General features: G+C 32.3%; 1 protein-coding gene across 2 annotated transcripts in view; it reads right to left on the bottom strand.

The window, feature by feature from the left end:
• ANTXR2 (ANTXR cell adhesion molecule 2) overlaps window positions 1-19,613 on the bottom strand; it is a 204,187-nt gene that overhangs the window by 140,884 nt on the left and 43,690 nt on the right. For both annotated transcript variants that reach the window (XM_074274312.1, XM_074274313.1), the window contains exons 8-9: window positions 6,754-6,814; window positions 340-435 (exon numbers count right to left, since the gene is read on the bottom strand). In XM_074274312.1, the coding sequence (XP_074130413.1) occupies window positions 340-435; window positions 6,754-6,814 (157 nt within the window). The remainder of the gene's footprint in view (window positions 1-339; window positions 436-6,753; window positions 6,815-19,613) is intronic.

Raw genomic sequence — 19,613 nt, 5'->3', positions numbered from 1 at the left:
AGTTGTAATTTGCTTAAAAAAAAGGGCAGGGGATAGGATCAAGCTCTGGACTCAAAACAAAAAATCAAACATATTAAACAGAATTTGTGTGTGTCTACCCTTTGAAAATAGCTTTAAATATCTGAGTCTTAAAATTAGAAGTTATGCTAAAGATGATCTCTTCAACTACCAACTGTAGGAATTACTACACTGGAGTCAATGAAGAAATTCTTCTTTTTCTTCACAAGTGGAAAATATATTAAAATAGCATTTTTCTAATAAATAGGAATTTTTTTGTGATATTTCATTCTGCTTTATTATCTAATACAGAAATAATTCTAGGATGATGAAAATACTTACTCATAGTATATGTTTCATTTACAGTAAAGGTACAGGAGGCACTTTCACTTCTGCCCACTGCAAAACCTCTTCCTCTCAGCACAATTTGAAATTCCTCTAAAAAATAAAACGAAAATAAATATTTTCACTTCAATATTTTTAAAAGTTAGCAATAGCAAAAGACCATGGAAGTATCAAGTAGGCAGGCTTAAATGTCTTCATGTGGTGAAGATGATGTCTTGCCAGGTATTTTTATATGCTTACAAACATCTTTTTCAATCCTCACAATATCCCCAGGAATAGCTATTATTATCTCAATTTTACAATTAAGTAGAGTGAGGCAAAAAGTATTAGTGACTCACACAACTAGTAAGTGTCTGAGGCCTGATTTGAATTCATGGCTTATTAATTCCAGGCTCAGGATGGTATCCACTGTACCATTTAGCTACCCCATAATAATTAGCAATAAAAATAAATCAATTTCTATACCAACAAAATCTTTAGATTCTCAGTGAAATAGCCAATAATGACACAATGCTTAAAAAAAAAAATATTGAATTAAATTGTGGAGTGGCAGTGACCTGGAATTCTTGACAGGCTGAAAACCAGGCACTGAGTACTGGTTCAATGATTAGTTAGACTTATGTTATTTGTACACAAGTCAAACTAAACCCAAATAAACTCATTACCAGGTAAGCCATAGAATGATACCTCTTACCATTAAAGCAAACTAAAAAATTACCAACTGACTTTTAAAGAGGTTGCCAGAAATGTCTTTGGAGGAATTACCTACACCAGTGAAATTAGTGTTGACTGGTTAGTAAAACTGAACTGAAATCATCAACGCAGCAACTATTAGCCAGAGAGGAAATAAAATTCTCTGGGTTGCCTTCTAAATAATAACATCTGGGATTCATATAGTGATTCATGGTTTGCAATAGTTTCTGCTAACTTACATGAACTCATTCAAGCATTTAGGACGAGAGTTCCTAACTTTTGTTATTGTTATAAATGTACAAAATAAAATATATCAAATTAAACAGGAAATTTATTACATTGAAAAAAAATATTTTAAAATACCAAGGTCATGGACACCAAGTTAAGAATCCCTACTTCAGTGAATTAATATTTTTCTGGGTTGGATCCATAGAGAAGGTACAGTAAACTTTTGAGTCCTCTCTAGACACATAATAGGTATTGACAATAAACAAATAGCTTAACCCCTCAGTTTCCCAAATAGCTTTCTAAGATCATAATTTATAGGTAAGATGCTCATTTATGCCTATAAGAATTGTTTCCACACAAATGAAACTACTTTGGATCAAAACAGATTCCCCTTTAAGAAGTATTCAAAATTTCATTAGTTTCAATTCAAGTCCTTTGATCATCTAACTTTGCTCTATTAGGCCATTGCTAATGACTGTATTTGGGTAAAAAGCACTGGGCTAGCCTTTATAAACTAGATAGTAAAACAAATAAAAGCAACATTTTAAAATATTTTTTAAAATATCTGAATTGTTGCAAGCTCTAATTACATGGATAGCATGTCAAGATCACTAAATTAGTAAACCAAAGACTTTTTATTTGAATTTTGGTTCCACAAGCTATTAATCAACTCCCCAGGAAAAAATCCCCAGGACCAGATGGATTTACATGTGAATTCTACCAAACATTTAAGAACAATTAGCCCCAATGTTATATAAACTATTTGAAAAAATAGGGGATGAAGGAGTCCTACCAAACTCCTTTTATGACACAGACATGGTACTGATACCTAAACCAGGTAGATCGAAAACTGAGAAAGAAAATTAAAGACCAATTTCCTAAATGAATATTGATGCTAAAATCTTAAATAAGATATTAGCAAATAGACTTCAGAAAATCATCCCCAGGATAATACACTATGATCAAGTAGGATTTATACCAGGAATGAAGGGCTGGTTTAATATTAGGAAAACTATTAGTATAATTGACCATATTAATAATCAAATTAATAAAAACCATATGATCATCTCAATAGATGCAGAAAAAGCATTTGATAAAATCCAACATCCATTCCTACTAAAAACGCTTGAGAGTATAGGAATAAATGGACTATTACTTAAAATAATAACAAGCATATATTTAAAACCTTCAGTAAGCATAATATGCAACAGAAATAAACTGGAATCTTTCCCAATAAGATCAGGAGTGAAACAGGGTTGCCCTCTATCACCATTACTATTCAATATAGTACTAGAAATGCTAGCCTCGGCAACAAGAGCCAAGAAAGAGATTCAAAGAATTAAGAGTAGGAAATGAGGAAATCAAACTATCACTCTTTGCAGATGACATGATGGTATACTTAGAGAACCCCAAAGACTCTGCTAAAAAGCTATTAGAAATAATTCAGAATTTTAGCAAAGTGGCAGGATACAAAATAAATCCACATAAATCCTCAGTATTTTTATATATCACCAACAAAATGCAAGAGATACAAAGAGAAATTCCATTCCAAACAAATGTTGAGAGTATAAAGTATTTGGGAATCCATCTACCAAAGAATAGTCAGGAATTATATGAGCAAAATTACAAAACAATTGCCACAAAAATAAAGTCAGATTTAAATAATTGGAAAGACATTCAGTGCTCTTGGATAGGCCGAGCGAATATAATAAAGATGACAATACTCCCCAAATTAATCTATTTATTTAGTGCTATACCAATCAGACTCCCAAGAAACTATTTTAATGACCTAGAAAAAATAAAAACAAAATTCATATGGAAGAATAAAAGGTCGAGAATTGCAAGGGAACTAATGAAAAAAAAGTCTAGGTGGACCTGATCTAAAGCTATATTATATAGCAGCAGTCACCAAAACCATTTGATATTGGCTAAGAAATAGACCAGTCATCAGTGGAACAGATTAGATACAAAGGACAAAAAAGGGTACATCTATAGCAATCTAGTCTTCGACAAACCCAAAGATACCAACATTAGGGACAAAAATTCATTATTCGGAAAAAACTGTTGGGAAAACTGGAAATTAGTGTGGCAGAAATTAGATATGGATCCACACTTAACACCATATACCAAGATAAGATCAAAATGGGTCCATGATTTAGGCATAAAGAATGAGATAATAAATAGATTAGAGGAACAGAGAATAGTCTACCTCTCAGACCTGTGGAGGAGGAAGGAATTTATGACCAGAGGAGAACTAGAGATCATTATTGATCACAAAATAGAAGATTTTGATTACATCAAACTAAAAAGTTTCTGTACAAACAATACTAATGCAAACAAGATTAGAAGGGAAGTAACAAATTGGGAAAATATTTTTAAAGTTAAAGGTTCTGATAAAGGTCTCATTTCCAAAATATATAGAGAACTGACCCTAATTTATAAGAAATCAAACCATTCTCCAATCGATAAATGGTCAAAGGATATGAACAGACAATTCTCAGATGATGAAACTGAAATTATATCCACTCATATGAAAGTGTTCCAAATCACTACTGATCAGAGAAATGCAAATTAAGACAACTCTGAGATAACACTACACACCTGTCAGATTGGCTAAGATGACAGGAACAAATAATGATGAATGTTGGAGGGGATGTGGGAAAACTGGGACACTAATACATTGCTGGTGGAGTTGTGAAAGAATCCAGCCATTCTGGAGAGCAATTTGGAACTATGCCCAAAAAGTTATCAAACACATATATTGTATCTAGGTTATACTGTAACACATGTAAAATGTTTGGGATTGCCTGTCATCAAGAGGAGGGAGTAGAGGGAGGGAGGGGATAATGTGGAAAAATGAATACAAGGGATAATGTTATTAAAAAAATTACTCATGCATATATACTGTGAAAAAAATTATAAATAAAATTAAAAAAAAAAGAATTTTGGTTCCATCATTTTGTGTATGTGTGCATGTGCGTGTGTATGTGTATAAGGGTTTCATCACTTCACTACTACAGGTCTTACTTTCTTCATCTTTAAAATAAATGTGGTTGATGACCTAGTTGATCCCAAAAGTTTCTTTCAAAAAGTATTAGTAAACACATATAACTATTAGTAAAAAGTTTTCAACTAGGAAATATTTCAGGGATATGATTCATCAGTGAAGTTGCTACAAATTGTCAGATATGGAACAGCAGACAATCTAATTAAATTTGATAATACAGCATATCATTTGTAAGAATGATTTCCCTCTTTTCATCAATATTTTATACTCCCTAAACAAAAGATAAAGAAAACTTCTGTTTTAATTTTTCTGAACATGTGATTTCACTTTTCTTAAAACATTTTCTCTAAACTGGAAAAATACTAATGGCCATATTCTCATCAATAGTACCTCCTCCTGCCTCCCCCATACTTGTGTACAACATATATGGTTTCTGTCAAATACTATTTATTCTAAGTTTTAATTATAATTTCCTATAAGCTATCTATTTAATACTCTATACTAATATTAGTACTTAAAAAAATGTTTCCCATCCTTATCATTAGGGCTGTCCCTAAGAAGACTGAGAGCTTCAGAGCTAGTATTGTTGCTGAGGGGATACAAGGGAAGAAAAAGGTAACCAGTAGAAAATAAAACTTATATGCCCAAACATACTCCCTATTTACATAAGATGATATAAGGTTAAAAAATATTTGAGGTAAGCTTGAAAGATTAAATGATTCACAAAATAGAAAAATAGTCCCAACAACTTTGCACAAATGATGGAAAAGTAATTGCAGAAATATAACTCTGAGATATACTTCTTTTCCTCCTATAGAATGCCTCCCTAAATTATTACTCAAAAGTCAACTTTTTCAAAAAAGTCAAACTTTTCAAAGCTTGGGGTCCAAGAGATCTGCTGCAATAGGAATGACTTATCTCCATGGCTATCTTACAAAACTATATCAAAAATATAAAATATTGAGTCATAGAATAAAATCTTTTAAACATAGCAAATAACTCATTAAAGCCTAATGCACTATTTAGAACTGGAGGGCACTTTCCTTTTCTATTGCAACTACTTCATTTTACATGTAAAAATACCTTTACCTAGGAGATAACTTGAAAAAGATTATGTGGGTAAACCTCTTCTCCAACAGAATTGAACTAAGGGGCTACAGCTCCAAATCTGACATCCTTTTCACTGTACATTTTTTTAATTTAATGAATTATTATTTATTTATTTTACATATTCTTTAAAATATAACCAAATTTTTAATGCTTGAATTCACAGAAATTTGCCTAGGAACAACTAGCAGAGACAGTTGCTAGAATCAAATGGATTCTTTCCATGTTATTGGAAAATATAAAAGCCAGGGAATGAATTGCTTATCAATTCAAAGATGATAAACGTGCACCTTCATTTGTCATAGAATGTTATAAGGCACATGTTTATTTTTTAATTTGGTGTGAATTAAAATCAATTTTACTTAATAATTAAAGAATTTTATAAAGCTACTAGAAACATGAGCTTCTTAGGTTCCTTGAAACCAGGGTGAGAAACTATTTTCACTATTAATTAAAATAGTAACTTTCCAAATATCAAGACAGGCATCTTTTAATACAAGTATCAAAATTATGATGAATAAAATGTAACAAGTTCTTCTTTTAATGAGTAGTTAGGAATTATTGTGTCTTTTTGGTTCTTACTTTCAGTCAAGATAATCAGATGGTGAAAGGCTTCATGTATATGCTATATGAGGATCAATTAAAGATGCTGCAAAGGATAAAATGACTCCAGGATTCAAGGGTAGTCATCTGTCTATATCAGAAAGGATGTCATGTCTGTCTATCTATATCTGAGAGATTTAATTTTTTCTCTTTGACTTCAGAGAGCAGAATTTGGAACAATAGGTGGAAGTTACAAAGACGAAGGCTTAAGAATAGTAGCAGGAAAAACTTCCTCACAAAGTTCTTCAAAAGTAGACTTCTTGATGTTCAATTGTTTTTCAGTTATATCTGACTCTTCCTGACTCCATCATCTGTTTTCTTGGCAAAGGCACTGGAGTGGTTTGCCATCTCCTCTAATTCATTTCATAGTTGAAAAAAACTAAGGCAAACAGGGTTAAGTGACTTGCCTAGGATCACACAGCTAGTAATGTGTATCTGAAGTCAAATTTGAATTCAGGAAAATGAGCCTTCCTGACTCCAAACCTAATATCTTATCCATAGTACCACCTAGTTACCCTTGCAAAAAGCAATAGGTTCCCTATTGCTATACTGAAGCTTTTCAAACAAAAGCAAAGATCTTTTGTGGTATGAATTGGACTAGATGGCCACTTAAGTCCTATGTAACTCCAAAATTCTGTAATTGTGAAAACTACAACTATCCAAAACGATGAGTTTGAGAGGACAAACTATTAAATAGAACTTAGCTATTTTTATTTCCAACATAAGTTTCAAAATTTTTATTTTACTTTAAATACAAATTTTAAGATACTTACGGCCCACACAGACAGTTGATGGATCCAACTCTAATATTTCTGTGCATGATTTTTCTAATATCTAGAAAAGGAAAAGTAAAGTAATATATAGATTAAACTGTATAATGATTGTGACATTTTAATATGACAGATAATACTTAGGTTTTTTAAATTTTATAAATGAAAAGAATAAAATAAGCATTAATTAAGCCATGCTAAATACTTTTACAAAAATATCATTTGCTGGAAAGAAGGAAGGAAGGAAGCATTTATCAAGTACTTAATATGTATCAGGCACTAAACCAAGTGTTTTACAAACATTATCTCATTTAATTCTCACAACAATCTTGGGAAGTAGGTGCTTTTATTATTCTTATTTTACAATTGAGAGTATTGAAACGGACAGGACTTAGTAACTTGGCCAGGATTAAATAGTAAGTAAGTATTTGAGGCAAAATTTGAATTTAGGCCTTCCTGACTTCAAGCCTGGTATTCTATTCCCTGGACTCTCTAGTTGTCAAGAATATTTACTTTAGACATATTTCTGATGCTTTCACCTAAATTTTTTTATTGTGCTAAGATACATTTTAAGTTCTTGTACTCCATGTCCAACATAACCATAAGAAAATAAAAAAATAAAATATCTGGTCAATATCAACAATAAAAAAAGTGCCAGCCATCCCCAGCAATCAAGTCAGGTCAACAAACTCTAGTAAATCAATCACATCCAAACAGATTGTTTTCCACTTACAGATGAAACCCGAATCCAATAAATTAATGACTATTTTATTGGCCACAAAGTTTTTATTCTGCTTTCTGGGCTGAAATTCCCTTGGATAATAGTCCTGAGGCATGATCCAAATATGACTTTCACAAAACACAGAGCCTGTATCTTGTACACTTGTATCCTTTCCCAGAGAACATCAGGACAGAAGAATGACTCAACTGAGTTCCTTCAGAAAAAGAGTGACCATCATACAAGGCACAAAACTCCAAATTAAAAACAACAACAACAACCATAACACATGATAAAGCAAGTTGTTTGGAAAATGAAACAACTCTTGCTTTATTGCTGGGGTTGCTTTGTACTCCAGCATCATAAATTCCAGATGATGATTTCTTCTTGCCAGATAATCCACAATAGTTTCCAAGCTTTTTATACAGAAAACTGGGAATTAAAGTAGTAAAGTGTGTCCTTTGAAACAAGTGGAAATGAATCATTTACCTCCAAAGCAACTGCATGGAGACAAGTCTACAAATATGTATTCATTTGTAAAAATAACACCTGCTAGAATTTATCCTAAGTGCATCCTTCATATTTTTCTAACTGAAGTTTAAATGATAGAGATTTTTAAAAGATTAAATGAATAAACCTCGGTAACTAAAAACACAAGTTCTACCTATAAACAGAAGTGATAAGTATGATTTAAGGAACACAAAAAACTCCTGTCCCTTAAGTATCTCCTCCAGGGACTCATTAAACATTCCTGTTAAAATGCAAACATGTTTTCTAGGACAGACAACACCTTAAACATTATCATCTTCTAACACTTTAAGACAAATTAATTTCTTAGAATAGCCACTACAACATTAGTAAAAGGTTAGATGTAAAGAATCCACTGAACAACTAAGAGAGCAAGAAAGTGTGTGGTACGGAAATGGTGAAGGGTCACCATTTAATAAAAAAAAGCTGGAGAGAGCTCTAGAGAAAAGCAAAGTTTATTGTACATTCTCGCGAGAAGGGCGTCCCACTCTTCGAGTAGACTATCGAAGAGGGGGGAAAAAAAGGATCCCAAGAATAGAAAACTGAGGTTAAAACATATTTACAGGAAAGACATCATAGATATATCGGTAGAGTGACTAATAGGGACAAATAAAGTTAAATGAAGAGAAGAAATGAACAAAGAAAAAGGCAGTCTCAATGCACAAGCATTTATAACAAAGGCAGCAGTCAAAATCAGTTAAAGAAATGATTTCAAATGACAATGAAGTAAAACTCCAGGAATCTACACTCTAGCTCAGATAAGCAATTTAAGTGGCTGAAAAAAAAAAAGTCAGAAATTAGCTCTTTTTTTTTTCCCCATACTAAACCTATGATTTCACTATATAGCATATTATCAGTGAGGAGTTTTCTCTACTAGTGTAAGTCAAAAGCTATTTTCCAACTTCCTCAAGAGTTGCATAGACCCAGGAGAGATTAATGACTTAAACAGAGTTATAAGGCCACTGTATTTCAAAGATAACAACTCAGGTCCTCCTGACTGCTGGCCATCTTTCTATCTACTAGATCGCATTGCTTCATAAGAAATAAATAAGAAAAATTTAAAAAGAAAATAAGGAACTTGGAGGGAAAAAAATAAGCCAGAATATCTCTAAAATAATAGATTCTCAATAAAGAAAACAAAATAACATATCAATGCAACATGCAAATGTAGAAGGAAAACTAATTTAATAAAACCAAAACATAGTAAGACTGAAAGAACTCATGAGGTCTTACAAATTAAGAACACAATGAAGAGAGAATGTGAAAAGAAAAACTATTAATAACAAAGGCTGCAGGGGGAAAGAAGTAAAAAACAAACAAAAAAACCTATAATATACTTCAAGAAATCAGACACAAAAGTTCTTCAGATACATTTAAAGGAGTTAGCAAAGTATATATCAAGGAAATTCATGCAATGAAAGGAAAAACTACATTCACAGAAAATTATAAATAAATTTAGATTCATAACATCAAATTTTGTAAAGCAAAAGAAAAAACTGTCACTTTCAAATGAATAACAATCAGAATACAACAGGATTAAACCTTTTGTATGTGAATACAAGGACAATTTGCAATATAGAATTTCAAAATACAAAGAACAACTGCACCCCAAAATAAAATATAGTACAAATTAGAGCCTACATATCAAAAAAAGTAATTGGACATTCAATAATAGTTAAAGATTTTAAGATGTTCTTGAAAAGAACCAAGAGACAAGTAGGGAAGTCAACTCAGAGGCATAGGACTAGGGAACCAAAACTTCAAAGAAATAATGGAATGATATAAATGGGGCAAGAGATGTGGAAAAGGTAAAGTTGAGGATCTGAAACCCTCCTCTCCACTTAAATTAAAGGGAACTTTTCAGTATATCTTGTCAAGAAATACTCTTTTTAATAATTCATTTTAAAGTATCATAAAAAAATCAAAGGAATAATAAAAAGAGAGGAATTCAAAAAATTTCTTGAAGGATTCATTATGAATTAAAGTTACTAAAATAGAAGAATTGATGGAGTTGGAAAAGACAGAAATTAAAAGGGGAAAGGAGAAGAGAATAGGAAGAGAGGAAAGGAGGGAAAGAAAGAGAAAAGTAGGGAAGAGAGAAAGAGAAAGAGGGGGAGGAGAAAGGGAGGGAGGGAGGGAAGGAGAGAGGAAAAGAGGGAGAGGGAAAGAGAGAATGAGGAGAGGGAAAGGGAGAGATAGAGAGAATGAGAATAGACAATAGACATATATGTGTGTATATACACATATAAACTAAAGGGACTTTATAATCTATTTTATTTGAATTGGAAACCATGAGTAAAATTTCATGTTAGCTTCATCTCTCTAATCTTTTATTCTCTCTCTTCTTTACCCTTCTGCTGTAGCTTCCAAAATTCATTTTTACTGTTAACAAATTGCCTTTCATATTAGATCTGTGCATACTCACAAAGAAATTCCTTTGCACATACTTTGTATTTGTTTTTATATGTATATGTTGGTTTCCCCATGCTATGGAACAGCTTTTGGTCTCAATCTGACCAAAAGTTTGACACTCTTGCTATAGAATATAAGCACATCATTGAGGGCAGGACTTGTTCTTTTCATCTCTGTAAATGTAATACCTGAAAAACAGTAGGTATGTAACAAATGCTTACCGAATTGAAATTGATTGAAATGGCTTACCAATCTTTCAGACCTGGGAAGCAAACATTTAAAATAATGTAGCCTGAAATGACTGTCTGAATGAAAATGTTTATCAAGTAATAAGATTATGATTCCTGCTCTTAAACTCTTTTTAACAGCTGAATAAATTGAAAGGGCTATACAGTTATTAATTCAATTATGATATCAGGATTTAGAAAAGTAGAAAGGAAGCTATGCTTGCATGAAAAAGCATCTAGCTTTGCAATTAATTATAAATTATGAAAACACAAAAACCCACAGTTTAGGACAAATACAGATGGCTAAATAGATTTTCTACTGCAAAGAAATCCAAAGAGATATGAGGCAACTCATGCATCATTAGTAAATAAATCTCAAGTTCATAATTTCACATTTAGCATTTAAATTTTATCAGCTCTTAATTACATTAAGAAAAAAATTAACTGTTTATCCTACTCTTATTCAAAGAAAAGTAGTCATTTTTTTTTTTTTTTTTACTTTTCAGCTGTTCTAATTCATTTTGTATTCATGGTTTATATTCTTTATTATATTTATATGATGTTCACATCTAACAGCAATAATTAGATGTGTTAAGCAAACAATAGGTCAAATGTTAATTTGTTGCAAAAATTCAAGTAAGCCTACTAAGCCTGAGTTTAAATTTTTGGAACAATAGCAAGTACAATAATCTTCTATTCAAGAAAATATATTTTTGAGTCTAGTTGTTGACTAATAAATATATAGCTGGATTGCTTTTACTTTTTTATTTTTTTATTAATTTTATAATTATAACATTTTTTGACAGTACATATGCATATGTAATTTTTTATAACATTATCCCTTGTACTCCCTTCTATTCCGAATTTTCCCCTCCTTCCCTCTACCCCCTCCCCTAGATGGCCGGCATTCCCATACATATTAAGTATGCTATAGTATATCCTACATACAATATATATGTGCAGAACCGAATTTTGTTGTTGTTGTTGTTGTTACAAAGGAAGAATTGGATTCAGAAGGTAAAAATAACCTGGGGAGAAAAATAAAAAATACTAACAGTTTACACTCATTTCCCAGTGTTCCTTCTCTGGGTGTAGCTGATTCTGTCCATCATTGATCAATTGGAATTGGATTAGCTCTTCTCTATGCTGAAGATATCCACTTCCATCAGAATATAGCTGGATTGCTTTTAAATAAGCATTTCTCTAAATATGGGTAACCAACAGAACAACAAATCTGTTTGGTACTTCAAATTCTTTAGGCCTCAGTACTCTGACCTCAAAATAACTATTAATTCTTTCCTCAAAAGTCCCTTATTGAATTCAATTTTTCTAAAAATCTATGACTTTGTTGTTTATATTTGATTAGATCTGTCTGAGGAAGTATTCAAGTTCACCATTATTGAATTTTATTATTTTGAAAAATCTTAATTTAGATAATTTTTCCTTTAAATATTAAGACTATTAATCATCCGATACATATGTATTCAGTATTGGTATTATGTCATCTAAAATGAATTTACATATAATGTAATTTCCAGGTTTGTATCTTTTAATCAAGTCTATTTTACTATTCCTGTGTCTGAGATTATGATTTCTACACCTGCTTTTTTATTTGAATTGGTGGAAAACTGTTTTTTCTAATTTATAATCTTTCCATTTCAAATTTACTTCTTGTAAACAACATAGTCTCTCAGTCAACTTAATTCTAAGTTGACTTTACACTCTTAATCTTATAATCACCCACAAGTGTTCCACTTTCATCTTCTGGAACTACTACCATCTGTGATAATAATTTTCTATTATCTATTCTATTTTTCTCCAAACCTTTTTTTACTCCTGAACCTATTTTTCATTTATTCTTCTTTATTTCTTCAATTTGTTCTTTTGTTTCTTCATTTGTTCAATTGTTTTTCAATCATGTCCAGCTCTGAGACTCCATTGAGATTTTCTTAGCAAAGATACTAGAGTAGTTTGCCATTTGCTTCTCTAGTTTATTTTGTAGATAAGGAACCAAAACAAACAGGATTAAATTACCTGTCCAGGGTCACAGTCTCTGACACAGGATTTAAACTCACAAGGATGAGCCCTCCTAACTTCAGACCCAGCACTTCAATCACTTCATTACAGAGATATTTCCATTCTTTCCTTTTCAATAGTTTTCTAGACTAAGTCCTAGTTATACTTTCTTCTCTTCCTAGGCTTGAATCCTTCAAAAACTAGGTCAGGTCTACACTATTACTCATGAATCTCTTGCTCTCTGTCCTACTAATATGTTCATGCCTGCTTGTGCATTTGCTTTCTCACTTTGTCTTTGTCTTGGAAGATGAGAATTTATTTTGCATATAATCATGTCTACCTCATCTACTTTCTCATTTATGTTATTCTCTCCTCTCTCCCAATTGAGTTTCTGCTGAATTTAATGTATTTCTATATCAAACTGTGAGTGTATGTGTATTTATTTAATCCTATTTTGTTCAGTTCAGATGGAAGTGGGGCTCATGTGTAGCCTATTTTTTAATACCTTTCTCCATGTTTCTGTTATCTTCCTTTCAACCCCACAAATTAGGTGTTTAATCCTTTTTTATCTGATGCAATTTTTTAATCCTTGCAACATAAATCAGGAACATTTGACCACATTATCGTGCAAGCATATCCAGTATTTCTCTATGTAAACCAAAAAGTGTACACTCTTAAACTTGCCATTGAAAACCATTTGGAATCTAGCTAAAGTTTCTCTTTTGATCATTATGCACAGTAACAACAATATTGTGAGATGATCAACTATGATATACTTAGCTCTTCTCAGAAATACAATTATTAATGACAATTCCAAAAAACTTATGGATGGAGTCTGAATGCAGATCATGAACTTTAAAATATAATAAATGATTTATATTTATGGATTTCATGAACTTTAAAATTTAATAAATGAATTATCTTTCCCACCCGAATATCTTGATTGAATGCAGATCAAAGCATACTATATTCAATTTTGGAGGTTTTTGAGTTTTATTTCTTCTTTCTCATGGTTTTCCCCTTTTATCCTGATTCATCTTTCACAACATGACTAAGGCAGAAATGACTGTACCTATATAACCCACATCAGATTGTTTACTGTATTTGGGAAGAGGAGGGGAAGGATAAAATTGTGGAACTCAAAATCATATAAAATGAATGTTGAACACTATGTGTGTGTATGTGTGTATATATATGTATATATGTAATTGGTGTGTGGAATAGAGAGATAAAGTGAAGAACTTACAGGAATATGTGAATTCTTTTTCTGTATTTTATTTTCATTATTTCTGTGTATCCCCTATGACCTGTATAATATGTGCAGGCCCATATTTACTTGAGCCTTGGCCAGATATAAAGATATTTACTTAACCTGAGCTGATGACATTTATCAGTATTTGACATTTATCGATATTTAGTCTATTAGCTTGACCACTGTCTATCTGAAGCCAGAAGACCTGATTTTCTGTTTCCTAGAAAATAGGTGATTTCGGGGAAATAGAAACCTTCCATTCCAATTTCTCTGGATAGTAACAACCAATTAGATGCCTCTGCTCCCCTTCTCAATGTTCTCTTACTTGCGAGGTAATCTCTTGTATAAAAGCTGTGTATCTTTAATACTTCTTTCTCTTTCCCTTATCTCGAAATGGAACGGCTCATCCTCCGAAGGTTTTAATAAACAACTTTTCTGCTTTCTACTGAGTGATCTCTGAGTAGTCATTTTAGGTAAAGGTCTTCTACATCCCTCACACTGGGAAAAAATAGAATACTATTAAGTGGAAAAAATAATAAAAAATAAGATTTCTTTTTCTAGGCTTACTGCAAATGACTTTATGTATTCTATATTCTAGTTACACTCACACTCACATACTTGTTTTACACATGAGGTATCCCATCTCCCATCTCCAAGACTTTATAAATGCTTTTTTCCCTAATAACTATGATACATTCTTCTCTCCCTCAGCATCCTCTACTGCATTAACAATCCCTATCCTCTTATTATTCCTAGTTTTGATTAAGATGGCAGGAAATACAGAATTAGTTATATTAACTGGGAATGTGAATGGGATGAACTCTCCCATAAAATGGAAGAGGATAGCAGACTGAATTAAAAACAAGAATCCTATAATATGCTGTTTACCAAAAACACATTTAAAGCAGAGTGATAAATACAGAGTAAAGGGTAAAAGGCTGGAGCAGAATTTATTATGCTTCAGGTGAAAAAAAAAATCAGGGATAGTGAACCTGATCTCAGATCAAGCAGAAGCAAAAACAAATCTAATTAAAAGAAATAAGGAAGGAAACTACATCCTGCTTAAAGGTACCATAGATAATGAAGCAATATCAATACTAAATATATATGCACCAAGTGGTATAGCATCCAACTTTCTAGAGGAGAAGATAAGAGAACTGTAAGAAGAAATAAACGGCAAAACTATACTAGTGGTGGATCTCAACCATGCTCTCTCAGAACTAGATAAATCAAACTACAAAATAACTATGAAAGAAGTTAAGGAGGTAAACAATTTTAGAAAAGTTATGAGAGATCATTGGAGAAAACTGAATGGAGACAGAAACAACCATACTTTTTACTCAGCAGTTCATGAAACCTACATAAAGAAAAATGACTATGTATTAGGACATTAAAAACATCAAAATCAAATGCAGAAAGGTAGAAATAGTAAATGCTTTTTTTTCAGATCATGATGCAATAAAAAATAACATGCAATAAAAGGTCAGGGGAAAATAGACCAAAACTTAATTGGAAACTAAATAATCTAATCCTAAAAAATGAAACAATAAATCACAGACACAATAACTTCATCCAAGAAAATGACAATAATGAGACAACATAGCAAAATTTAGAGGATGCAGCCAAAAAGTTATTAGGGGAAAATTTATATCTTTAGATGCTTACACTTGCATAAAGTAGAGAAAGAGAAGATCAATGAACTGGGCTTACAACTAAAAAAGCTAGAAAAAAGAACAAATTAAAAACCCTCAATTAAATACCAAATTTGAACTTCTGAAAAATAAAGGGGAGATTAACAAAATTAAAAGTAAGGAAATTATTGAATTAATAAATAAGACTAAAAGTTGGTTTTATGAAAAAAATCATCAAAATAGATAAACATTCAGTTAATTTGATCAGAAAAAGGAAATGAGAAAATCAAATTGTTAGTCTCAAAAACAAAAAGGGAGAACTTTCCACCAAAGAAGAAGAAATTAGATAAATAATTAAAAACTATTTTGCCCAAGTATGTCAATAAATTTGATAATTTAAAGTGAAATGGAGGAATATTTTCAAAAACATAAATTGCCCAGGTTAACAGAAGAGGAAATGAATTATTTAAATAGTTCCATTTCAGAAAAAGAAATAGAACAAGCTACTAATAAACTTCCCAAGAAAAATATCTCCAGGGCCAGATAAATTTACATGTGAAATCTACTCAACACTTATAGAACAATTAACGCTATCATTATATAAACTATTTGAAAAAAAAAAAAACAAACGGAAAGGACTCCTACTAAATTTCTTTTATGACACAGAAATGATGCTGACACCTAAGCCAGAGAAACAATGAGATATTCAGTCAATGATCTTATATGAAGAGAACCATCTACCTCCAGAGAGAGGACTGTGAGAACTGAGTGTGGATCACAACATAGCACTTTTACTCTTTTTATTGCTGTTTGCTTGCATTTTTTTCCATTTTTTTCCTTTTTGATTTGATTTTTCTTGTGCAGCAAGATAACTGTATAAATATGTATACACATTCAATTTAACACATATTGGATTACTTGTTATCTAGGAGAGGGAGTTGGGGGAAGGGAAGGAAAAAATTTGGAACACAAGGTTTTGCAAAGATAAATGTTGAAAATTATCTATGCCTATGTTTTAAAAATAAAAAGTTTTAATTAAAAAAAAAAAAACACCAGGAGTGCAGTGGTATGTATTTCCTCCCAAGAACACAGGGCACTCTGATGAGTAGTCATTTACTGTTTGTATTAGTTTGTATCAATCATCTTTTGAGATAGCAATATTTTCTATGACTTTTCTTCTTTCTTAGAATATCTCCAATGAGGATCTAATTTGGGCAAGTTATTTTTCTTGACTTCATCTTCTTAAATGTCACTGATCCTCTAGGCTTTAAGGTTTTAAGAACTGAGGTTTCAGGGTAAAATGCAGTAATTTTGCTTCACTGATGAAAATAATTGTTTATAGATGTTGTTTAGTCATTTTTCAGTTGTGTCCAACTCTGTAATCCCATTTGGAGGTTTTTTTGGTAAAAAATACTGGAGTGGTTTGTCACTTCCTTCTCCAACTCATTTTACACATGAGGAAACTGAGACAAAGAGTATTAAAAGACTTGCCCAAATTATACAGCTAATAAGTGTCTAAAACTAGATTTGAACTTCCTGAATCCAAACCCTAGCACTCTACCTACTGCACCACTTAATTGCCCTAAATGTTTCTAGAAATCCTGATAAATGTTCAGTTTCATGTGTTTTTTGGCCTTCTTCCAGCTTCAGTTTTGAATACTTGTGGGATGATGTTGTTCAGTTAAATCTCAAGCCAAGTTTTCTATAGATTTATTTTCACCTCCTCTGCTTTTGCTGCTTTATAATGCTGGCAATAACTCACCATACAAATGTGTTTCTCTTTTTCTAATCAATGAAATGCTTTGAAATATCTTATCTACTTCTTCACAGAATTTCTCTACATGATCATTGGTATTAAACTATTTGATGCATGCAATGAGAAATTATCTTTCTAGTAATCCTTTTTGCTTATGATTATGTACTACAAAATGAAGTGACCAGCTTCTCCATGAAATTATGTTTCTTGTTTCCTTTTGATAAAGGTTGAGGTCCCTTTAAGATTCCTTTCTGATTTTCCAACCCCCATGGCTGACCTTAATTCACAAATCCTGGTCAAAAAGCACCCTTTTGAATATCCAGGCCTACCCACACCAGATCTGAGCTGGCTTGGGTTTTCTCAGCCCCCACAAACAGTTTCTTCCTTATCTGAAAAGCCCATCAGAACTTGGCCCCACCCACAAGCCCCTTTTAGGTAGAAAAGAGCCAAGCTGGAGCTCTCTCTTTGCAGGAGCCCTTCCCCCCAAACATGGTATCCTTCCGGCCATGTAAGAGTTCCTGCCCGCCCAGTGGCCACCTTTGGCCCTGGCATCTTTCTAATTGAACTTTACTTCAAAATTTCCACAATAAACCTTTTATTTATCAATCTAGGTTTTCGGGCCTGTAAATTCATTTATAGGGGACACTGTGCCTCATGGGATTATCTTACTATCTTTGTGACAACCAATGGGGTTCCCCCCTTTCCTTTCTCTCATCACTTTGGGCACATAATCAAACTCTATCAATTACTTTGTGTGACCCTGAAAGAAAACCTGGGGAACATCCTCTCATTTCGCTGTAACCTTTTTATGGACTTCTGGTTTCATGTATTGTGAGAATACTGACAAGGTTGTGATTTAGATCTTACAACAACGTGCTACTTCACTATTCACTGGAAAAATAGTTCACATTCAGAGTAATGATTTTGAAAGTTAATGTTTATAGATGGTCTAAAATTATAATTTTTAGTATCCTTTTAACTTTTTTCTGATATTCCATACCTACTTGGAAGAAACAAAATCTCCTTTTGTACAAAACTGAGAAACAATTTAAATTTTTCTTTCTTCATGATGTACAATGGACAACTGGAGGAGAAAAAAAACTAAATAAAATACTCAAGTATCTCTTTGATCTTCTTTGATATATGGCCTAAAATATTTCTAAATATTTTGATATCACTAGCACCAGAAGTGACTCAACTCCATCAACAAAACAAAATCAGTGGTTCAAATAGTTTAAAGGATTTGCCCAAAGACACTCAACAGAAAAGTGGGATTCAAATGCAGATCTTTTGACTCCACATTCAGAGCTTTATACTACCCTATGGTGCTATCCCTAGAGACATAGACATTAACGACAACTTCAATTTGCATCGACAGCTTTTCCCAGCACCACATTTTGTTAAAGCTAATGCTGAAAATATAACCAGATTACTTAAGAAACCTCATTGTAATATGTGTTCTTATTTCTGCAAGGTGATGCAAGGTAACAAGGAAGAAAGAAGGGATGTTGTTATATTGTTTATTCTAAATCCTATTAAAGTTTATTTTGAATTACATGTATCAGAAACATTTACCTTCAGTTCCCTCCAAATGAAAAATTCTGTCAATTCATTTTTGTCAATTTCAGCTGAGGAAAATATCTAGCTGAACTCATTGATGTTAATGTTTAATTGATTTTAAACAGCAATACTATAAGAATTGCAATAAATGGGCATATTCAAGTTACTAGGGCCATGAATGGATGGCAGAAGACCACTGCCACAGCTGCCTGTCTATGTAATAATAAGCATTATAAATAACTACTTGGGAAATCTCCCCATTGCTTGCCTTTTTTTGCTATGAGGAATTTGTACTTGTTGAGTTGTTTTTGTGTATATATGGGTGTGGCTGGGTTTTTTCCCCCATTACAGATGTCCTGAGTTTATCAGTGCCCCTCTAAATGCTTGCATTGTGCATTCTTATTCTATGTCTAACTTGCTTCCTCTCATCTAATTGTCTAATACCTCATTCTGCCTCTTAACCATGTCTGAGTCAGCATGTCCTGCCTGGGACCTGGTCCATAAAACACAACTACTGAAATGAAGAAAGTTTTTTCTCTTCCTTTCCCATTCCCCTCAAAGGAAGCATGGCTCCTTTGTGGAATTTGGGTTTTTAATATCTCCTATGGCTAAATATACTCCCTCCTCATCCCCATCTATTAGAAACCCTAGCTTCCATCAAAGCTCAAGACCAACAACATTTCCTAAGTGAAGCCTTTCCTGATCCCTCCAGCTAATAATGCTGTCCTCAAAAACAACAAATGTTCCACATTTTGTATACATT

This window comes from Sminthopsis crassicaudata, chromosome 6, assembly GCF_048593235.1.
Source record: "Sminthopsis crassicaudata isolate SCR6 chromosome 6, ASM4859323v1, whole genome shotgun sequence".
NCBI classification, from domain to species: domain Eukaryota; kingdom Metazoa; phylum Chordata; class Mammalia; order Dasyuromorphia; family Dasyuridae; genus Sminthopsis; species Sminthopsis crassicaudata.
This window is presented reverse-complemented; position numbering and strand designations above follow the sequence as displayed.